We start from the raw sequence: 24267 nt of genomic DNA on the forward strand, positions 1-24267 counted from the left end.
AAAGTGTGTATGTAAGTGTACATGTGTATGTATATATGTGTTCTAGGCAATTGGGATTGTGACTTGCCCAGGGTCATACAGCTAGGAAATGTCTGAAACCAGATTTGAAGAAAGTAAACACTTTATACTTTTCTCTTCTGAAAGCCTAGACAGAATAGTAGATGGAAAAAGATGTACATGCATATGTGTATATACACATATAATTTTCCTGGCAAATATGATTTTATAATGGTATGGAGAAAGGGAGGGAGAGAGGGAAAGAGACAGAGAGAAGATAAATAGATAGATGGATGGATGAATAGATAGTCATGTTTCCATATATAAAATCAAGAAAAATTGCCAAGTTGTTTGGTTATACTTCCTTTTACTTTAAATGAAAGGTAAATAGCTATACTCCTAAGAAAGTCTGAGTAAAGCCTGAAACAGAAATTAGAAAACCAAAGATATGGGCACCAGTGAAATCTAGTCCTGAAGTTCCTGGGAAGTAAGAACCTTCAGATGTAACAGAAATGTTCTGGTGGTGTCATAGACCCCTCAGTTTCAACTATGGGAAGATACAAGTGTGCTCAAAATCTATCAAAATATAAGCCCATCCCTACATCCCACCCCCCAAAAAAAAACCTGACAGCCACTCAGCTATGCATAAAGTCCTTGAAGTCCTCTTTACATTTTTCAAAGTTGAAGATTAGGCACGTGCTGAATGCATCTCATTTGAGGACAGTCAGGCATTTGTGGGTTGGTCTGTGGTATAATCTGAATCTTTTACACTTTTCCTTGCCTGAGGGTGGGGGCACTGCACAGAAATGAAGATCTTGATATGGCTCTTGAAAAGCAGCTTGATGGCATAGGTGTTGTTCTGGCTTACCACTGTAGTTCAACCCTCTCAGTTACCTATTTAATTGTGTTACTTGAAGGAATAACTTAAATATTTCATAGAGTTTTAACATCCAGATGATCTGTCCAGTTTTTAATTTAATGGTTACTACCCAAACTTACTTTCTACTTTATCAATAAACTTGGTGATTTTGGCCAGGGGAGTAGAAAGAGCAAAATTAAAGGCTAACTAACTCTTCAATCTCATTATCTTTAGACAATGAGAATGGTATTGAATAACAACAGGAGAGTCAACATTTTAAAATCAGACTTGCATGCTATTGTCAACCAAGGAGCTTTGGATATTCCTAGAAAACTCTTGCAGAATAATTTTAGAAGTATGGATGAACTGGAAAGCAACATGGAGCTGAAATGTAATTTTTCTCTCTACAACTCTCTTCTTTATTGATATATTTGTCAACTATTTGGGGCTTAGTCTATCCTTTAAAAGTTTACTTATGCTCTCTCTCCCAGGGGGAAGGATTAGATTCCTTGCTATACAGAGCTAATTGTTGTATGCTGGCCAATAGAACAGTTTTTAGAAGTCTGTAGAAAAGGATGGTGGGGTTGTTTTTTTTTAAGCATCTGGTTCTGACTTGTAGGATTATTGTTGAAAAAGAATAGCAATGTGTTTTAAATGCAAGAATGAAAATCCTAGCTCACTTTTGACTTTTTCTTACATATAATTTAAAAAATTATTTTTTTAAATGGCAGTTGGTATAGCTTTTAAACATTATGTATCAGATATCAGTAAATACTATATTAAATGTAATTAAGTACCATGAAATATATTAATTATATATTAATATAAATAAATATAAAAAATAAAACATATCATACTATAAATTGCTAAATATTCATCTATTTGGTGGTGCATATACTTCTTTCATCATTGTAGTCCACAAACATTTTTTACTTTAATAGAGTGGTTTTTGTGAATTCCTTCAGCCAAAAAGACTTATTGTTCAATGGTAACCCTTTCTGTGATGAGAAGAGACTCTCAGAACTTAATGAGTCTGGCTTTCAGTTGAGAGACAAACACAGACTATCACTTTGCCACTACTCAAAGCCTTTTCAGCTAGGCAGACCCTGCTAAAGTTTGCATTTCATTCACTTTACCTTTAAAAATCTTAAACCATCCCCAGCTATCTAAAGCACCAGAGTAATAAGATCTTAAGGGGAGCTTGAAACACAAACCACCTCTAAAACCATCATCACCTTTGGCACCATTTATGTTTATGTAGGACTTGATTATTATAGAGTGCTTTCACACACTTTATATCATTTGATCCTTACAACACTGATGAAGTCTATGGATTGAGCATTGTTTTGTCTTTGTTGCATGTGAGGTTTCAAGAGGGAAATGACTTGCACGGTGCCCTACATGTCTAGTAAGAAATTTAGCTGGGATCCAAACCCAAGGTCTTCTGTCTCTTGAGTACCTTGCTCTGCACCAAGGAAACCAGTTCTGGGATGATCTGGGAATAGGAAAAGCAAAAACCTTAACAGCAGAGGGGCTTGATCCAGTAGAATATATTGCCTGAATTTGACAGAGCTAGTTCTCTAGCATAGCTAGGTGACTCATTGAAAGGAGAGCTTGACCCCAAATCAAGTAAATCTCATTTTGAACCTAGCCTCAGAAGCTTACTGTGTGACCCTAGACAAGACACTTTACCTCTATCTGCCTCAATTTCTCATTTGTAAAATGGGGATAATTATAGCAACTATCTCAGCCAGGTTGTTGTAGAGATCAAATGAGATAACATATATAAAGCATTTTGGAAACTATGTAACACTATATAAATTCCAGCTGTGATTGTTATTACAAGACAGTTCTTTATAATGTGTTTTTAGGCATCATATCATAGTATAAATTGAATTTATTCTTCCAAATGATGGGCAATCATCAAAAGATTTTAATCAGCTTTTCAGGTTATTCATTCCAGGATATAGAAAACAAACTCTATATCCTGTTTAGAGGAAGAAAGTTGATGAATTTTTTATTTTTTTTTTAATTTTTATTTTTTTATTTAAAATTTAAAATTTTTAATTTTATTTTTAAAAAATAAAATAAAAAATTTTTAATTTTAATTTTTAATTTTTATGCAATTTTATAAAGTGCATACTTATATTATTTTAAATTATTTATTTATTAATAATATGCATATTTATTATTATTAAATATTTATAATAATATTTATTAATTATTGACTATACCTAAATTGGATTTGATTCATTCATTCACTTGTCTGGAGCCAGAGTCCATTATTATTATTAGTAGTAGTTTCATCAAAGAGTATGTACATATCACTAAATGGTGTGATGTAAAAGGGCAGATAGGTGACTCAGTGGATTGAGAGCTAGACCTAGAGAAAGGAGGTCCTGCGTTCAAATATGACCATACATACTTCCTAGCTGTGTGACCCTGGGCAAGTCATTTAACCCCCACTGCCTAGCCCTTGCCACTCTTGTCTTGGAATGAATACATAGGGTTGATTCCACAATAGATGGTAAAGGAAACATTTAATGATTGGGTATGCTGTCTATAATTCATTGATTTTTATAATAATCAATACTAATTCAGCAAGTAGTTATAAATAGTTGCTGGGTTCTGTGAATGAGGGTAATTATACCCCATCTTTCTAAAATCTCCCTTCATCAAATCATGGTGGACTTTGAAAGAGCACTTTGAAGGTATATATTAGGTAGAGGATCTGTTCAACAACTAGAGAATGTCAGCTCCAGAGACACAAATTTGTCCCTTGAGAAAATTTATAAAAGTAACAACCACCACAATAATAGTTCACATTGACATAGCACTTAAAAAAACTCTTACCTTCTGACATAGAATCCATACTAAGTATTGGTTCCAAGGCAGGAGAGTGGTAAGGGTTAGGCAATTGCCAATTAGTGACTTGCTCAGGATCACACAGCTGGGAAGTGTTGGAAATCAGATTTAAACCCAGGGCTTCCCATCACCAGGCCTGGTTCTCTATCCCCTAAGCTACCAAATTGCCCATGATATAGTACTTTTAAAGTATGGAAAGCATTATTTCATCTATCCTTTAAACAACCTTGAGAGGTAAATCCCATTTTACATATCAGGTCACACAGATAGTAGTTATTTATGACTGGATTTGAAAATAGATCTGTATTCTAGATCAAGCACTCCATCCACTATATCATACTATTAAATATAATTAACCTCTTTGGTTCATTTTTCGATTTCTAGATTAAGGGCACACCTTCTTACTTTTGTAGGAATAAGGGAAATCTACAAGTCTGTTTTGCAGTTCATGAAATAAGTGTCCACTTTGCATTCCATAGCACACTTCTAGAAGGAAATTCTAACCATTGAATTTCTTGGTACACTTTCTTTGGCTTCCCTTCCAGCTAAGCACAGACCAAACCTTAGCATAATCTTATGCCAACTCTCTTTAGCACTAGTCACTGACAAATGCAGTCATGTATAGAAATGCAGGAAATCAAAAGACTTTTTGCCTGGAGTGCTGTCTGCTCCAATGGAAAGATCCACAGTCTGCAATGTCAAGATACCTAGGTTCTGTTCTTTAGATCCTTCACCAGCTCTCTCTAGCCTCCAGGCAAAGCATTTAACTTCTCTCAACTACTTTGATTTTCCCTGTCAGTTAAATGGCAGTAATAAACTACACTTTGAATGAAATCTGTATGGATTGGTGAGATCATGTCTGTGAGATGTGATGAGCTCACTTGAAGAAAGGTTCTGTCTAATTACAAGGTGCAATTGTTCTTTTGAAATGTTTCTTTCCATCTCCATAGGTGACAGAAGTGGTTGGTCAAGTGGTTTTGTTTTGCTCAAGTAGATCAGCATAGTTGGTGAAAAATCCAGTCTAAGAATTCTCTATTTGTGTTAAAGACTAATGCTGCTCCTAAGGGGAAGAAGTCTTGCTGATCTATTGATTGCTTAGAACCATTTTTTAAAGTTAATATGAAGATCTAAACTAAAAAACTGCAATATCACCCAAGTCCTTTTGCTCCACAGGTTTAAACAATTTGATTTCTTTGCTGGGAACTTCAACAGATGTCAGTGTCTTCCTGAACTGTGTGTCTTCCAATCTCCAAGCATTTGTCTTCCAGGTACAAAGCTAACTGTGTTTTTTTCTTGAAGGAAAGGAGTAGGTAATGGTAGCCATATTACAGTACTAAATGTTGCTATCTCAATAGTAAGAAAGAGAGGCTGCTGCCCACAGCTTGTCTGAGGCATGTCAAGGCTTGGGACTGTTCTTAAAAATTGTGGGACAAGTTTTCGTATGATTCTGAACCTTGCTCATTTAGTCATTCTACATACCTCTGTTTGAACATAGAGAAACACTTACGGAATACAAACCTGAACAAAGACAAAGATTAAATTAATTACTATATGTGTACATACATGTGGAATTTGGGTGTGAAGTGATGATAGAAGGAGTAGGTCAGATGAAAAAGGGATGTATTTGATAAGAAGAGTAGTTGTTTGTGTTTCCTAATGAAGCCTAACACTAGAGTATCTTATTTGATTTCAAAGACTCAAGATGTATCACATTATAACTGTAAGTGAATTGACTCGTGGGTCCATTTTGCCATTGGCAAGTTTTTCTTTTATTCTTTTTTCAATATTTTATTTTTTCCTCAATTACATGAAAAAAACAATTTTAACCTTAACTTTTAAAAGTTTGAACCAAATTTACCCTTCCTCTTCCCTCCTTTCTCCCTGAAATGACAAACAATCTGATATAGATTTTACATATGTATCTTTCTGTATCAGAATTTTTATTAAAGAGTATTTGAACAAACAAAAATGAAGAAATAAAGTGAAATATGTCTCAGTATGCATTCAGATGCCATCAACTCTTTCTTTGGAGATAGATGACATTTTTCATCATGAATCCTTAAGGATTTTCTTAGATCACTGTAGCCTAGGAATATATGTCATTTATAAATATACATCATATAATAGTTCTGTAACAATATAGACTGTTCTCCTGGAGGATTTTCTTAGATCACTGTAGCCTAGGAATATATGTCATTTATAAATATACATCATATAATAGTTATGTTACAATATAGACTGTTCTCCTGGTCCTTTGCATCAGTTTGTGTAGATCTTTTCAAACTTTTATTAAATCATCCTCATCATTTCTTATAGAACAGTAATAGTCCATTACAATCATATCACAATTTGTTCAGGCATTCCCCAATTGATGGAGATACACTCAGTTTCCAATTCTTTGCCAGCACAAAAAAAAGAGTTGTTATATGTATTTTTGTTCAAAAAGGTCCTTTCCTCAATCTTCAAGCCCTTGGGACATAATTGCAAATCACTGTCCAGAATGGTTGGATTGGTTCACAACTCCACCAGCAGTACATTAATGTCTCAATTTCATGGACAAGTCTTCCAGTAAGACTATTTGCCCTCTTTCTTTATCATTATGTTTATTAATAAACTTTTATTAAACCACCTAAGTGTCCCTTAAATACTTTTTGACTTGAAATGCTTAATAATGGGTATAGAGAGGAGGCAGAGTCAAGATGGTGGCATAGAGGCAGTGAGAGTTCAGACCTCTGAAAACCCTTCCTTACCAATTACAAACTAAATGCTCATTGGAGACTGAAAATCAAACCTAACAACAAGACAGAGCCAAGGAAGCCTCCTGCTGGACTCAATTTAAAAGGTATGCCCCACAAAAGCTTGGTTTTAAAGGGAAGGCAGAAGGAAGGTCCCGGAACCACCCTTCCCCAGAGCTCTAAGCCTCCAATGGCAGCTGGGACCTCTGGGTGGGCAAAGGTGCTGGTCTGGAGTGAGTATCTTGTGGGCAAAGCTGTGCCAGGCTCAGAGCGTTGAACACAGGCAGTGGGGAAGGAGTTAGAGAAGGAGCACAGCAGGCAGCCTACTTGCAGCAGTGGAGATACTCCATATTGCTCCCCCCTTCCAGAAGTTTTTGGTCTCAGGGCATATCCAGCCCAACCCAGTTGGCCTTAATCCCATCCAAAGTCTTCAGAGGGCAGGGAAGCTCAAGCTCCAACACCCCACCCCACAGACTGCACTGTGAGATTTGCTAACAAAACTCCAAGAGGGAAGACTGACAGAAAAGCCCAAAACAAAAAAAAATGAGAGGAGCAAGAGCATAGATAACTGCAGGGAGTAAGAAAGGATAAATATGAGCAAACAACAGAAAAAGAAAAAAGAAATTATAATTGACAGCTTCTCTACAGGCAATGAACAAAGAGCAAATGGAACAGAGAAGGAAAGAAAATAAGGGGGGAATGAGAAAAGAGGGGGTAGAAAGGGAAGTAAATAAGGGTGGGAAATAGGGAGACTGATTAAAAACAAAACATTGGTGTAGAAGGAAATAGTGAAAGAAGAAAAGTCAGGACTAGGAGTAGAAATTAAAATGCTGGGAAATACACAGCTCGTAATCATAACTCTGAATGTGAGTGGAATTAACTCACCCATAAAAGGCAAGCAAATAGCAGAGTGGATGAGAATCCAACACCCTACCATATGCTGTCTACAAGAAACACACATGAGGAACGTAGATACACACAGGGTGAAAGTAAGAGGATGGAGCCAAATCTATTGGGCATCAAATGATAAAAAGAAGGCAGTAGCAATCATGATATCTGACAAAGCCAAAGTAAAAATAAATCTAGTTAAAAGATACAGGGAAGGTAATTAACCCTGATGAAAGGCAGTACAGACAATGATAAAATATCAGTACTCAACATGCATGAACCAAATAGCATAGCATCCAAATTTCTAAAGGAGAAACCAGTGGAGGTCAAGGATGAAATAGATAGAAAAACTATACTAGTGGGAGAACTGAGCCTTCCTCTATCAGAACTAGATAAATCAAACCAAAAAATAAATAAGAAAGAGGTAAAAGAAGTGAATGAAATCTTAGAAAAATTAGAGTTAATAGATATGTGGAGAAAAATAAATAGGGACAAAAAGGAATACATCTTCTATTCAGCAGCACATGGTACATTCACAAAAACTGGCCATGTATTAGGGCATAAAAATATTGCAAACAAGTGCAAAAGAGCATAAATAATAAATGCAACCTTCTAGATCACAATGCAATGAAAATAATATTTAGTAAGGGTATATGGAGAGACAAATCAAAAATTAATCAGAAATTAAACAATATAATTCTCCAAAATTGATTAGCTAAAGAACAAATCATAGAAAAATAATTTTATTGAAGAAAATGACAATGATGAGACATCCTTTCAAAACCTATGGGATGCAGCCAAAACAGTACTCGGGGAAATTTATATCCTTGAGTTCATATATTAACAAACTAAAGAGGGCAGAGGGCAGTGAATTGGCCATACAAATTAAAAAACTAGAAAGTGAACAAATTAAAAATCCTAAGAGGAGGACTAAATTAGAGATCCTAAAAATCAAAGGAGAAATTAATAAAATTGAAAATCAAAGAACTATTGATTTAATAAATAAGATTAGAAGCTGGTACTTTGAAAAAACAAATAAAATAGACAAAGTACTAGTCAGTCTAATTAAAAAAAGGAAAGAAAAAACCAAATTGACAGTATCCAAGATGAAATGGGAGACCTCACCTCAGTAAAGAGGAAATTAAGACAATCATTAAAAACTACTATGCCCAATTATATGGCAACAAATATGGCAATCTAGGTGATATGGATGAATACTTGAAAAAATAAAAATTGCCTAGACTAAGAAAGGAAGAAATAAATTACCTAAAGAACCCCATATCAGAAAAAGAAATTAAACAAGCCATCAAAGAACTCCCTAAGAAAAAACCCCCAGGTCCAGATGGATTCACAAATGAATTCTATCAAACATTCAAAGAACAACTAATCCCAATATTATACAAACTATTTGACAGCATAAGCAAAGAAGGAGTTCTACCAAATTCCTTTTATAACACAAAAATGGTACTGATTCCAAAACCAGGCAGGTCAAAAACAGAGAAAGAAAACTATAGACCAATCTCCTTAATGAATATAGATACAAAAATCTTAAATAGTATACTAGCAAAAAAACTCCAGCAAGTGATCACGAAGGTTATTCCCTATGACCAGGTAGGATTCATACCAGGAATGCAAGGATGATTCAATATTAGGAAAACCATCCACATAATTGACCATATTAACAACCAAACTGACAAAAATCACATGATTATCTCAATAGATGCAGAAAAAGTCTTTGACAAAATACAACACCCATTCCTATTGAAAACACTAGAAAGTATATGAATAAAAGGGTCTTTCCTAAAAATAATAAAGAGTATATATCTAAAACAATCAGCAAACATTATCTGCTAAGATCAGGAGTGAAACAAGGATACCCATTATCACCTCTATTATTTAACATTGTACTAGAAACATTAACTGCACCAATTAGAGAAGAAAAAGAAATTGAAGGTATTAAAATAGGCAATGAGGAAACCAAGCTATCACTCTTTGCAGATGATATGATGGTCTACTTAAAGGGTCCTAGAGAATCAACAAAAAAGGTAGTTGAAACAATCAACAATTTTAGCAAAGTTTCAGGATACAAAATAAACCCACATAAGTCATTAGCTTTTCTGTATATCTCCAACACATCTCAGCAGCAAGAATTAGAAAGAGAAATTCCATTTAAAATCACTCTAGACAATATAAAATACTTAGGAATCTATCTGCCGAGACAAACACAGTAACTATATGGACACAACTACAAAACATTCTCCACGCAATTAAAACTAGATCTAAACAATTGGAAAAACATTGATTGTTCATGGGTAGGATGAGGTAACATAATAAAAATGTCACCCCTGCCGAAATTAATTTACTTATTCAGTGCCATATCCATTGAACTACCAAAAAACTTTTTTACTGAATTAGAAAAAACCATAACAAAGTTCATTTGGAAGAACAAAAGATCAAGGATATCCAGAGAAATCATGAAAAAAAAAATGCAAAGGCCTTAAGGAGGACTTCAGGCCCAGATCTCAAACTATACTATAAAGCAGTGGTCATCAAAACAATTTGTTACTGGCTAAGAGACAGAGAGGAGGACCAGTGGAATAGACTTGGGGTAAGTGACCTCAGCAAGACAGTCTATGACAAGCGCAAATATCCCAGCTTTGGGGACCAAAATCAATAATTTGATAAAAAACTGTTGGGAAAATTGGAAGACAGTATGGGAAAGATTAGGTTTGGATCAACATCTCACATCCTACACCAAGATAAACTAAGAATGGGTGAATGACCTGAATATAAAGAAGGAAACTATCAGCAAATTAGGTGAACACAGAATAGTATATATGTCAGATCTTTGGAAAAGGAAAGATTTTAAAACCAAGCAAGAGCTAGAAAAAATTACAAACTGTAAAATCAACAATTTTGATTACATCAAGTTAAAAAGTTTTTGTACAAACAAAACCAATGCAATCAAAATTAGAAGCTAAGCAACCAATTGGGAAATAATCTTCATAACAAAAACCTCTGACAAAGGTCTACTCATTTATTACTCAATTATTACTCAAATTGCTCAAATCTATAAAGAGCTAAACCAATTGTACAAAAAATCAAGCCAGTTGATAAATGGGTAAGGGACATGAATAGGCAATTTTCAGTTAAAGAGATCAAAACTATTAATAAGCATATGAAAAATGTTTTAAATCCCTCATAATCAGAGAAATGCAAATCACCTCACATCTAGTAGATTGGCTAACATGACGGCAAAGAAAAGTAATGAATGTTTGAGGGGATGTAGCAAAGTCAGGACATTAATGCATTGCTGGTGGAGTTGTGAATTAATCCAACCATTCTGGAGGGCAATTTGGAACTATGCCCAAAGGGCACTAAAAGACTTCCTACACTTTGATCCAGCCATATCACTGCTGGGTTTGTACCCCAAAGAGATAATAAGGAAAAAGGCTTGTACAAGAATATTCATAGCTGTGCTCTTTGTGGTGGCAAAAAAAATTGGAAAATGAGAGGATGCCCTTCAGTTGGGGAATGGCTGAACAAACTGTGGTATATGTTGGTAATGGAATACTATTGTGCTCAAAGGAATAATAAAGAGGAGGAATTCCATGGAGACTGGAACAACCTCCAGGAACTGATGCAGAGTGAGAGGACCAGAACCAGGAGAACATTGTACACAGAGACTGATACACTGTGCTACAATCAAATGTAATGGACTTCTCCATTAGTGGCAATGCAGTGATCCGAACAACTTGGAACAATCTATGAGAAAAAACAGTATCCACATTCAGAGGAAAAACTGTGGGAGTAGAAACATAGAAGAAAAAACAACTACTTCAATACATGGATCAAGGGGATATGGTTGGGGATGTAGACTCTAAATGAACATCCTAATGCAAACACCAACAACATGGAAATATGTTTTGATCAAGGACACATGTAATACCCAATGAAATTGCGCATCGGCTGTAGGAAGGGAGGGGAAAGGTGAGGGAGGGAAATAATATAATTCTTGTAACCAAGGAATAATGTTCTAAATTGACTATATAAATTTAAAAAAGAAATCTTGATATTAAGACTGAACAAGGCTTGACAATATAGAATATTCACAATTTAAAGGAATCTTGAAACATAGCATGTTTTTAATACTTTTATTTCATTAAATATTTTCCAATTAAAATTCTTAAGAAAAAAAAAAGAATGGATTTAGAATTCAGAAAAATATCCCTGAGTAAAAATTGGGATTCTGTTGAAACTTTTTATAGACAAAATTGCATGAGAAACAGAGAAATAATTGTTAATCTCAGCAATTTAGTACATTTTCTAACTTAGGCCATATGAATTAAACACAATTAAATAGTTGTAATATACATTCTTAAGGAAAAAAGACAAGTTAAACATACTTTGTAGGCAAACTAAGTCAGGTTTCTAATTAATTAATTAAAAGGATGATTGAGAGAAGACTCATGTGTCTCAAAGATAACTACAGATAAAATCCATTCACAAATAGTTAACTAAATCACCTTGGGAAGTTCAAAACTCCTCTTTGGCTTCTTATTTGAGAAATGTCAAAAAAAAGTCTTCCCTTATTATTATTATTTTACAAATCAGGTGAGATTAATATGAAGAGAAAATACACTTCAGTTAGCTAAAATGTTCCAGAAGGAATGACAATAAAAATTAATAAAAGGGAATAAACATGAAAAATTATTATCATAGTTCTTTGCTAGATATAAAGCATATTCATCTTTTAAGGGATTTATACTCTAGTTTGGGAGAGAAGACACATATATCATCTAAAGTCTTATAGAAAAGGTAAACTGTATTTATTATTAGTCTACTTCTCTAATGTATCTTTTGTCTTCTTGATGTCAATATGCCCAGTAGTCCTCTGTAGAATCTTATTCTAGTCCAGCTGCTTTCCCCATCTTTGTTTTATTCAATGTCATTTCCACTTTTTTTCTTTATAAACACTTTTAGGATGGTGTTGTTATGAGTCCAAATATGTTGGCTCCACTATTATTTTATTTTCTTTTTTTAGTTTTAGGAAGAATTTTATTAGGTCATTTGGCAAAGGAAAGAGCCAGAAAATGTGGGGCTTCCTCCCATATTTGCCTGATGGGCCTCACTTAGCAGATAATATCCAAAGAAGAACTATTTGAGATGTATATCAGTAAGTAAGTATTCAGATGTTGGCAAACACAAACTTAGGGTGGATCTAAAACAAGACATGGGTGGGATCTAAGCATTCCCTGTAGCCCTTGAGCATTTATGATGTCAACCTTACCTCTACTGTAAGCTTTAGGTTAGACAATTTTTTTTTGCCACATAAAGCTAGATTCAAGCAATATTAATAAAGGATGAATAATAAAATACTTTCTCTACAACTTATCTCTTTTGAAGCATTTCCCCAATCACTGCATTTGCATTATTTCCAATTATTTTGTCATTATAAACAAAATTTCTTTAAATATTTTTATAAATATGCAGGTTTTTTAATGGGATATCTAGGTTAATGAACATAAACAGCTTTGCAGCTCTTAATGTATATTTCAATCTTGTTTTCTTAAAAATAATTCACAGCTGCCCTAGCAACTACATGTTCCTATTAACTTTAAATTTAATGAGCTTAATGATTCTGGACATAAGTTAACATATATTATTAGGACCATATTTAGCTAGACTAGTCCTTAGCCAGGGGACACATTCTCTTGCCAGGATCATACTGTTTCCAAAACCAAGTCTTTCCAGCTTGGTCATGCCTAGTAGAACTTTTGTTCCAGTGCCATAATCTCTCAGGAGTACAGGAATAGCTCCATAGTATTAGGAATGGTAAAGTAAGCCTTTTGCAGAATATTTATGCTCTCTAAAACATTGTTGCCCTACCTGATACTATGTTTCGATTATGTATAGTCTCAGCTTTAGATCTACTGATAGCCTCATGCATATGGTATATGAGGGCTCTCCAAATATCAAAAATATTTAATTTATCCAAGATTCTATTCATCTATTCTTTTTTTGTTAGATTTATCTAGTTCTGAGAGAGGAATATTAAAGTCCTCAGTTGTTATTATTTTGTCATCTATTTCCATCTGTATCTCATTTTAGTTTTTCTGTTAAAAATCTGGATGCTATAACATTTGGTGCTTACATGTCCAATATTGATAATGCTTCAATATCCATAGTGCTCCCCAGTGTAATATAGTTACCTTGTTAATCCCTTCCAATTATGTCCATGTTAACCCCAATTCTGTCAGAGATCATGACTGATACCCCTGCCTTCTCTGCTCTAGCCCCTCACTTTTACTCCATGTGTGTCTCTCACTTTCAGTGTGTTTTTGTAAACAGCACATAGTCAGGTCCTAGTTTTTTTACCCTTTCTGTTTTCCATTTTCTTCCCATTGCTGAATTCATCCCATTTACTCTCAGGGTCATGGTAACTAGCTGTACATTTCTATCTACTCCATTCATCCTCACTGTTTGTCCCACTCTTCCTTTCTTTTTGCTATATCCCTATTAAGATGTCTAATTTCCTTTGACCAGTACCTTTCTAATTCATACCCTTTCCTCCAAATCTTCCCTTTCCTTTCCCTTACCCTCCTAGTTCTGAATTGGCCTACCTTTCCAGAGGTCCCTCCTTTGTTCTTTACCCCCTTACTTTTAAATTCTTATTCTATCCATCTTTCCAAAAACCCCTTTTATATCTCCCCAACTGTGTTCTCCTACTTCTTGATATGAATTCAATTCTAAAATCCCTCCCCTATTTTGTCCTATGAGTCTCTCTCTTATCCCCTCACCTTATCCCCCTACCTTTTGATATATAGTCCCCTCAGTTATCTTCCCTGTCTTCCTTTCTCTTAATTCACCTTTTCTTCTCTTATTCCCTAAATCCCTCTTCCCTCCTGTTTCTCTTTACATTAGGAAGATTTTTTTACTCTTCTCATTGTGTATATTGTTCTCTCTTTATCCCAGTTCTGATAAGAGTAGGTTCTAATACTACCAGCCCTCTATCCCCTTCTCCCTTTCTCTGTGGCAGTTCTTTCATTCATTCTTCCCCCATTTGAGATAACCATTTCATCTTAACTCCTCTAGGTCTATTCCACTACCATTTCATTTCATTCCATTACATTTACCTCAATCTCAAGTCTTCCATCCATATGCACCCCTACAAAATACTCAGGCAATGATACCATTCCCAGGGGCCATTGATGACATTTTCTCATACAAGAATCAAACAATTTGACTTTTTGGGTTACTAATGATTAGTCTTTCATTATTACCTTTTTATATTTCTTATAGATCATATTTTTCTCCTGAGTTCTGAGTTTTCCCCTAAGAATAACTGAAACTTCTTCAACTTTACTGGATTCTTGATTGTAAGCCAAGTTCTTTGCTATGCAAAATACTGTGTTCCGTGCCCTATGCTCTTTTAATGTTGGGGCTGCTAAGTCTTGTGTTATTCTGACAGTAGCTCCACAGCATATAATTGTTTCTTATTGTTGCTTAAAGTATTTTCTCCTTAACCAGGGAACTATGGGACTTAGCAATGATGTTGCTGTGCATTTTCATCTTTGGGTCTCCTTGGAGTGATGATCTGTGGATTTAATTTCTATTTTTTCCCTTTGCTTCTAGAATTTCTGGGCAGTTTTCCGTGACTATTTCTTGGATTATTGTGTCTAGACTTCTTTTTTATCATAACTTTCTGGAAGACCAACTATTCTTATATCATCTCTCATTTTTCAGGTCAGTTGTTTTTGGAATAAGCTGTTTCATATGCTCTTCTATTCATTTCAGTCTTTTTATTTTGCTTAATTATTTCTTGTTTATTGGGAAATTATTAGCTTCTCTTTGCCTAATTCTGGTTCTTAATAAGTTATTTTCTTCTATAAGTTTATGTATTTTTTTCCATTTGGGTACTCTTTCATGATGATTTTTCTTGCATTGCTTTTATTTTATTCTTCTAATTTTTCCTCAACCTCTCTAAGTTAGTTTTTGAGGTCTTCTAAAAACACTTCCAAAAGCTCTTTTTGAGTTTATGGGCATTTATTGTATTTCTTTACTGTTTTTTGAAATAGACATTTTTACTACACTCTCTTCTGAATTTGATCCAAGGTCTCCTCTGAGCCCATAATAACTATCAATAGTTGGATTTTTTTTCTCTTTTGTTTCCTCATTTTAAAAATTATTTTAATGTTAGCAGCCAAACCAATATATCCAATTATTGGCTTTTTGTTGGAGTCCCAGAGATCCTAGTGTGTTGGAGTATGTTTCAGGATTTCTTTTGTGTGTGTTTGATCTTTCCTGGGTCCTATTTAGTTATTACAGTTTTTATAATCCAGGGTCTGGACTCTAAAATCCTGGGTTCTTATGTTCAAGTCCCAGTTTGTTATTGACTTCTGGTTGTTCCAACCAGAGCCTACATGCAGTTCTGCTATTATGACTACAAGCAGACAGTCCACTTCCCTCCATGACTTGAGCATGGGGCCCCCAATCCCTCAGTAATCATTCTCTTTCCTTGTTCTTCCTCTCCTTCAGCCTCAGTCAAGGATAGAACATATGTCTAGTCTGCATTCCTCAGGCCTCTGAAGTTCCTAGTTTGTTTGCAGTGAGACTTGAGTTCCTGTCCTTCAGACCTGGTATCTATAGACTCTGTGATATCCCTTCCTTCAGTCCCCAGCTGTGGGCCAGCAGAGGTCTTATGAGCTAGGGATTTAGCAGACACAGCTGCTCCCAAGGCCTTTTCCAATGGCATTCTTGGAGATGAAAAGAGATAAGGAAGAAAGGATTTGAAAACTGATATTATTCATTCATCATTGTCCATTAATCTTTGTACAAGGATGCCTGACATTTAAAGCACCAACATCTGGTTTTATTTTTTAAAATTACATAATTCTTAGTGCCCTCTGTCCTTTTTTCTTTTATTCTCCCACTGAGATTATTTTGTGATTTTATTTATTTCTGGATTGCCATGGCCAAAGAATTCATTACTAAGTGATCAGCCTACTGGAGATGAACCTCTCTGTTCTTTGATCTGAGGTCAATCACTGGGGCTAAGGCTAGGCTGGTTATGAAATTATGGTATTTGAGAGTTGAAAGATTCCTGACTAGCCCTCTAGTGGAAACTCTACCCTGAAAAAAGGAATCTGATATAATACACTTGACAAGTAGTCATCAAGCTTCTACTTGAAGATCTTCAGGGTTGAGGAACACATCATATCTTTAGTCATCTTATTCTACTTTTGATCAATTCTAACTCTTAAGAAGTTTCTTTTCATAGTAAGCCTAAATTTGCCTGTTTTTAACTTCTGCTCTTTGTGTCTGGTCTTGAAAAAAATACAAATATAGGTTTTATTTCACATGACAACTCATCAGATATTTGAACATAGCTTTCATGTTCCCTGGAATTTTCTCTTTTCCTAACTAGATATTTCTGGTTCCTTCAACCATTTCTCAAATGACATTGGCTCAAGACCCTTCACCATCCTGGCTGCCCTCCTCTGTTCATGACATTCTTTTGCACAGGTGATTATCCACCATGCCTGGAATGTTCTCTTCCATTACCTCTATGGATACAGCTGGTGACCAAGTAGATAGAGCCTGGAGTAAAGAAGTCCTGAGGTCAGATATGACCTCAGATATCTTATTAACTTATTAACTTAATTAAATCTTATTAAATCTTATTAACATATGTATATGTGTGTGTGTTTGTGTGTGTGTATATATATATAATTTATATATAAATTATATATATATGTATATAATTGCTTATTCCCCTTCCCCCTTTACCCTTTTGGAATCCTTAAATTTCTTCAGGGTTTAGCTACTTCTATATAGAAAGTCTTTCCTGATCTCACCCTGCCTACCTGCCACCCCTGACCCCCCCCCAATATAAGTAGGCCTTAGGAAGCATACCCAGTATCTCCTGAGGCTGTATTTTAAACCTTTTTCATGTGGTAGAACCTTTCAAAGTTATATTATAAATAAAATTTAATCTTGGAGATTTTATAATATTTTTAAATATTTATTCATAAAGAGGAAGAAAGAGAGAAATAAAGTTTCCAGCCTTTCTAACTTAAAAGTCCTAGATGCCAGACAAGCTCAGTTCCATCCAATCCCTGCTTGCAGAGATTGCAAGGTAAAATAAGATCTACCAGGACAACTGGAGAGAGAGCGTGACACCAGGGAAACAGATAGGAGCATAGAGGACAACCTATCTTCCCATTCTGGGCTCAAATCTAAGATCTTCTCCCACAGATCCTTTAATTGGCCAATGACCTGTCATGCCATTATGCCATCAGCCTGGTAGACACTTGATTCCGCAACTCTCACAGTGAATCCTTCCAGTTTGGTCTAGGTTGGGGCCCCGAAATATTTAATTCACACAATAGACATGACCATTAAGAACATTTTTTAAATGCTTACCTTTCCTTTTAGAATCAATACTGTGTATTGGTTCCAAGGCAGAAGAATGGTAAGGGCTAGGCAATGGGGATCAAGTGACTTACCAAGGGTCACACAGCTGGGAAGTGTCTGAGGCCATATTTGAACCCAGTACCTCCCATCTCTGGGCCTGGCTCTCAATCCATTGAGCTACCTAGCTGCCCCCCATTAAGAACATTTCTAAACCAAATCATGAGGAGACACATAGATTAGAATTTTTGGAGTTATTATTTGATAAAGATTAATTATAATACAAGATTATAAGTGAACCTCCTAGGTAAAAATAAAATGACTCCCCTGGGACATTAAAAGAACAACAAGAAGATTTTTATCAAGACAAGTAGATAAAATTCAACCCAGCAAATATTTATTTAGCAATTATCTTGTGCAAGGCTCTTTCCTAGGTACTGAATATACCAAGTAAAATTCAGACTTTGCCCTGAACAAACTTATTACTTGGTAGAGGAGAAGTGTCAATGAACAGATAATTATCATACAAGTTATAAAAGAGACAAAATAGAATGGTTGAAGTAATTCAAGGAATAGGTGATCTCTTCTAGCTAAAAGGTATGGGAAGGATTCAAGGAAGAGTCAACAGCTGACTACAGATGAGGAGACTCTCAATAGACAGAAATGGGGGTAGGAGGTAGAAGAACTGTCCATCTGTTGCAAGAAGTATGTGCAAAGTGAAGAATAGAGACAGGAGAAAAACGACTGAGTCTAGCTCAAGCATTGAGCATATAAATAGGAGTATCATAAAAGTGGGAAAGATTAGAGTCTGAAGACTTGAATGTCAGACTAAAAATAATCTGACTTTTTTTTCACTGTGCATGGGGAGCCACTGAAAGTGGCTAGACTGGTTCATGGTAAGATTTTTGGCATCAGTGTGAAAGATAAATTGTTGACAGTAAAGACTGAAGACAAGGTGTAAGGAGATATTACAATAGTCTAAGGCAAAGAAAGGGGCAGCTGGGGAACACCACAGAGAGAGTGTTAGACCTGCAGTCTGGGAGACCTGTACTCAGATCTGTCCTCAGACACTTTCTAGCTGTGTGAATCTGGGCAAGTCACTTAACTTCACTTGCCTAGCCCTTGCCCTCCCATCTTAGAATTGTTACTAAGACAGAAAGTAAGGGTTTAAAAATAGTGTAAGAGAGGTGATGAGAGTGTGTACCAGACCAGTGGAGTAGGAATCCCATGGAAGGGACAGGTGAAGAAGGAACAGAACAGTATGAGAGAACAGGAAGAGTCAACACTGACTGACTGAGGAGGTTTCAGACCTTGGTTACTAGGAAGTAGATGGCTCCCTAATCACATAGATAGGAAGATGAAGAATTCAGTTTTAGATATAGAATGTGAGGGGCTGGTAGAACATCCAAAAGAAATCATGTCCAATAAGCAATTGGCTATGTGGTAAATAGATTGAGATAGGGGAGGAAATTAGATCTAAAGATAGAAATTTAGAAATCAGCTGCATAGAGGTGATCATTGAAGGAGTAGAGATTGCTGAAGGAACAACGAGGAGGGAGTGATGGGTTTTTGGAAAGATTATGGGGATCAGAGTTAGAAATTTTGGGTTTATTTTTCATCGCTAACACTGTATGACTGAGCAAGACACTCTATCCTTCAGTTTTCATCTGTGAAACAGGGATGATCACTGTCTATGTCATAGAGTTATGTGTGAAGAAATATTAGAACACTACATAGAACCTTAAATGTAGAGCTGGGAAGGACCTTAGAAACTATTTTGTCTAGCTATTCTTATTTTACAAATGAAGAAACTGAGAAGCAGATAAAGTAAGTGACTTGCCTGATGTTTTATAGCCTATATGATAAATGTGAGCTATTATTATTTTAATTATTAATCTATCATGTCAGCAAGGTGGCTCATTGGACAGAGAGCCAGGTCTGAAGAGTGGAGGTCCTGGGTTCAAATTTGGCCTCAGACACCTCCTAGCTTTGTGAACCTGAACAAGTCACTAAACAACAGTTGCCTAGTCCTTATCACTCTTCTGCATGGAAACCAATACTTAATATCAATTCCAAGACAGAAGGTAAATTGTTTAAAAATTATTAATTAATTAACAAACATTTAAAACTATTATGTGCAAAGTACTCTGCTAAACACTAGAGTACAAAGACAAAAATTAAATAGTCCTTTCCTTCAAATAGCCTACATCCAAACAGAAGAGACAACATGCCTACATATAAGCATGCAAAATCAATGCAAAATAGTTCAAGAAAGAGGGGGAAGATTTAAAAAGGAACAAGCTGGGGCTAAGAGCAGGAACTTGAGGGATGCCTATCCTGGGATGATGGGAGGAAAACTAGAAGTCCATGAAATAAATTGAGAAGAAATGGGCCAACAAGAGAGGGAGAGCTTTGCCATAAAAGTCAAGTAAGAGTGGAGAGATACAGGAGAAGATTGAATAGAAGCCACTGGTAGACTAGGGGGTGAATCCTTCATAGAGCCTCCAATGAGGTTCTTGTCTATGGAACATTTCAATGAGAATTTCAGAAATTCTTCAAAAATATTTGCACTTAGTGCACTTAGTAACAAATGAACCGTCAAGATGAAAGTTTTCAAACATGTAATAGTTCAGAGGTTGGGGGAATCTCTGAGGACTTCGATATCTGAGGAAGAAGCATGGAGAAGTGGAAATTAGACTAGAATTTAAAAGAATGCTAGGCTTAGACAATTAACGAGATGAGGTTGTCACTTCCACTGAATATAAGCTAAAGTTTCAAGCATGTCCAATTTCAGTTATGAGGCAAACTTCTCTGTTCTTCCTTCTTATGTTATGGTGACAGATGTATTCACAAGTTGGTTCCACCAGTGAAGAACTCCCCCTTTTAATTTTTTCATACTTTAAAATACACATAGATCAGCAAGTCCTTTAATGGGCTGGGACTCTTTGGAGAACATTGGTAGAACAACTGTAACCTTGACCATTTATTTTTGGCAAAGCACACAAACATGATGGGAAGATGGAGGCTGCAATGCCAAACAGCTACAATGATGTGATCAGCCTGACCTAAAAGTCCAAAAAGAGTACCCACCTTGGGGCCAGCTAGGTGGCTCAATAGATCAGCCTGGAGATGGGAAGTCCTGGTTTCATATCAACCTTGGATATTTCCTAGCTGTGTGATCTCAGACAAATCACTTAATCCCAATTGCCTAACACTTACTGCTCTTGTGGGGTGTAATTGATACTTAGTAACAATTCTAAGACAAAAGGCAAGGATTTTTTTAAAAGGGCCACTTAACCAACACAGCCCTAGATTTAGTGTATATACTTTAGAAGTAACAAAACAATGGGGATGTGGGAAAATTGGGACACTAATGCATTGTTAGTGGAACTTTGAATTGATACAATCATTCTGGAGAGCAATATCAAACCACAACCAAAGGACCATAAAAACAATACCACTAGTAGATCTGTATCCCAAGGGCCTACTTAGACAAAAATATTAATAGTAGCTCTTTCTGTGGTGGCAAAGAACTGGAAACTGAGGGGATGTCCATCAATTGGAGATTGACTAAGCAAGCTGTGACATGTGGTTGTAATGGAAAACTATTAAATCATAAAAAATGATAAATAGGAAGAATTCAGGAAAACCTGGAAATACATATGAACTGATTTAAAGTGAAGTGAGCAAAAAGAGTCTTGACAAGAGTTCATAGAACAGTAACAGAAATATAGTACAATGATCAACTGTGAAGGACTAAACTATTATCAGCAAAATAAGATTCCAAGATAACTCATTTTTATAAAAGAATACCATCCATAACCAGAGAAGGAACTGCTGGAATATAATTGCAGATCAAAGTACACCATCCTTCACTTTATTTCCTTCATTATTTTTTTTGTATCTGTGATGTGTGTCTTCAGTCACAATATGAGCAATATGGGAATATGTTTTGCATAAAAGCAGAAAATTTGCCACCTCAAGGACAGGGGAAAGGGAAAGGGAAAGAGAATCTGAATTGTAAAATGTCAGAAAACAATTGCCTAAATCTGTTTATACACATAAATGGAAAAAAATAAAATTCAATTAAAAAATAATCTAAGAAATAAGCATCCAGCTACACTGAAAGTTATCCAGCAAATAAGTGTGCAGAAGTATAGGGGACGTTCGTTAGCAACAAGAACTCTCCTTCCAATTACTATGTTGTAGTAGCTTCTGCTCTTTGGGTGATTGGACTGATTGCAGGCATGCATTGCCTCCATTGGCAGTGTTTCTGTACTTAGCACTTACAGTTATGACCATACATGTAGAGTGCCATTTTGCAGGCAGACTGTACATTGGTGGAATTCCATGGCTGGATGTAGTCATAGCTGAGTTTTCACAGAATCACAGAAACCTATATATAGAAGTTATGGACCTTGGAAGTTATCTGGTCCAATACATACTTGAAAAGCTTGGACAACACTGCCAACAAGTGATCATCTACTCTTTTCTTGAAGATCTCCAAGGAAAGGAGGGAAACCTACCACATCCTGAAACAGGTCACTGTATTCAGGGATGCTCCAATAAGTGTTAGAAGGTTCAATAAGCATTGTTACACACTGGATTAATGAATTTTTAGTAGTTTTTTCATTTGATGAAGTTTTATGACAGGGAAGACATTAATGCTTTATTTAAGTGTATCAGCACTTAAAGCACAGACATTCAAGGAATTATTTGTAGACTACTGGTCCTAGAAAATACTGTGAGTTTAAAGTAGTTGCTGGGGCAGCTGGATGGTTCAGTGGATAGAGAACCAGTCCTGGAGATGGACGATCCTGGGTTCAAATCTGGCCTCAGAGATTTCCTAGCTGTGTGAGCCTGGGCAAGGCACTTAGCCCCAATTGACTAGCCCTTGTGGTCCCTCTGACTTGGAACTGGTACTTTGTAATAAAAATAAATAAAATAAAAATATAGTTTCTTCTGCTAATAAGAAACTCCTCCAACTTAGGGCCAACATTTCATTAAGTTAATAGTGGTGGAAGTTTGCAGAAAATAGGAGCCAAATTTCATCCTTCTTTCCTTACTCAAGTACCTTTTAAGAATTCACTGTGTGCCAAACCCTGTGCAAGGCGTTCGTTGAAAAGCAAAGCTTAGCTAAGATATGGTTCCTACCCTCATCAAACTTATACCCAGTTTGTGGAAGGCCTTAAATGTGTGAAAAAAAGCAGTTTGAATTTTTATCCTAGTACCATTGGGCATTCTTTTACCATTTACCCTTCCCTCAGTTTTGCTCTGCACATGTCATTGTGCTGATTTTGCCTCGAAATCTCAGGATAAATCATGTTTCTTTGTTAATGGAAAGTTAAAGATAATGGAGGCATGTCTTCATTCAGCAGAGTATTAGGATCAAGAAGACTGGGGTTTAAAGAATTACACAGATAGAGCACTGGCCATGGAATCAGGAAGAACTGAGTCCAAATCTGGCCTCAGATATTTACCAAATGTGTGATCCTGCGCAAGCTACTCTCTCTGCCACAAATTCCTCACCAGTCAAATAATTATCCTTATTATTACCTACTTTTGCAGGTGGTTGTGAGAATAAAATGAGAGTATTTGTAATCACTTTGCAAATCTTGAGGTAGTATATAAATGTTATTTATTAGGATTATCCTGCCTCTGACACATTACCTATATACCTTTAAGTCACTTATGTAAAATAGAGATAATTGTATCTGTGACACCTTATTCAAATATTTGTGAGACTCAATGGAAAATGTTAAAGTACTATATTAGTTATTGTTTATCATTATTATTATTCACTACATTTTAATATTCACTTGTTTGGAGCACAGCTTCAATACACAAAATTTGGCTAAAGTGCTCTTCCTGGAATAATAAATATGAGTCTTCTTTACTTGTGTTCTTTTCCTACTACATCTTCAACCATACCAAACCCTGAAGTGGGGATGGGAGCTGGTTCATTCCAAGATTCGTTGGTCTCCCAGAAGTCCCTGTTCCTGAACATTCCAACTTGCCCCTGTCTGTCATCCTGCTTCTCCTGCATCCCATCTCATCTCTCTATAGAATTCTCCTTCAAGCTTCAAAGAACATTGTACCAGGGATTCACTCCACAGGAGTTGTGGCCAAAAACTAGAAACAGGCCCATTGGCACTTGGTAAAGCACTCATCCTTTATAGTACTTGTACATTCCTTCTCTGTTTCTCATTTATACCTTTAAAAATGCTGTTCCCAAGGAAATGTTTACATATAAAATCATTGTGTGAACACATTTTTCTACTAGTTTATTTTTCTAAATTGGAACCTCTTTTATACATTCTTAAAATTTACTAGCCAAGCAGGAGCAAAGAAGAGTTTATCAGACTGGCCGCTAGCTTCCAGCTAAGATGGAACTTCCTCTTGACCTCTGTGAGCAAGGCCATGACGCTCTGCCACACGGACAGTTTTGGTAAGACACCGTCCTCAGCCCTCACATTGCTGAGTATTAGTTATTGTTGAATTATAGTGACT

General features: G+C 35.8%; 1 protein-coding gene across 3 annotated transcripts in view; it reads left to right on the forward strand.

The window, feature by feature from the left end:
* RFX8 (regulatory factor X8) overlaps positions 1–24267 on the forward strand; it is a 140981-nt gene that overhangs the window by 99640 nt on the left and 17074 nt on the right. For all 3 annotated transcript variants that reach the window (XM_007501155.3, XM_056808240.1, XM_056808241.1), the window contains 3 exons: positions 1091–1247; positions 4895–4989; positions 24091–24205. In XM_007501155.3, coding sequence (XP_007501217.1) covers positions 1091–1247; positions 4895–4989; positions 24091–24205 — 367 coding nt within the window. The remainder of the gene's footprint in view (positions 1–1090; positions 1248–4894; positions 4990–24090; positions 24206–24267) is intronic.

Source organism: Monodelphis domestica, chromosome 8 (genome assembly GCF_027887165.1).
Source record: "Monodelphis domestica isolate mMonDom1 chromosome 8, mMonDom1.pri, whole genome shotgun sequence".
Lineage (NCBI taxonomy): Eukaryota > Metazoa > Chordata > Mammalia > Didelphimorphia > Didelphidae > Monodelphis > Monodelphis domestica.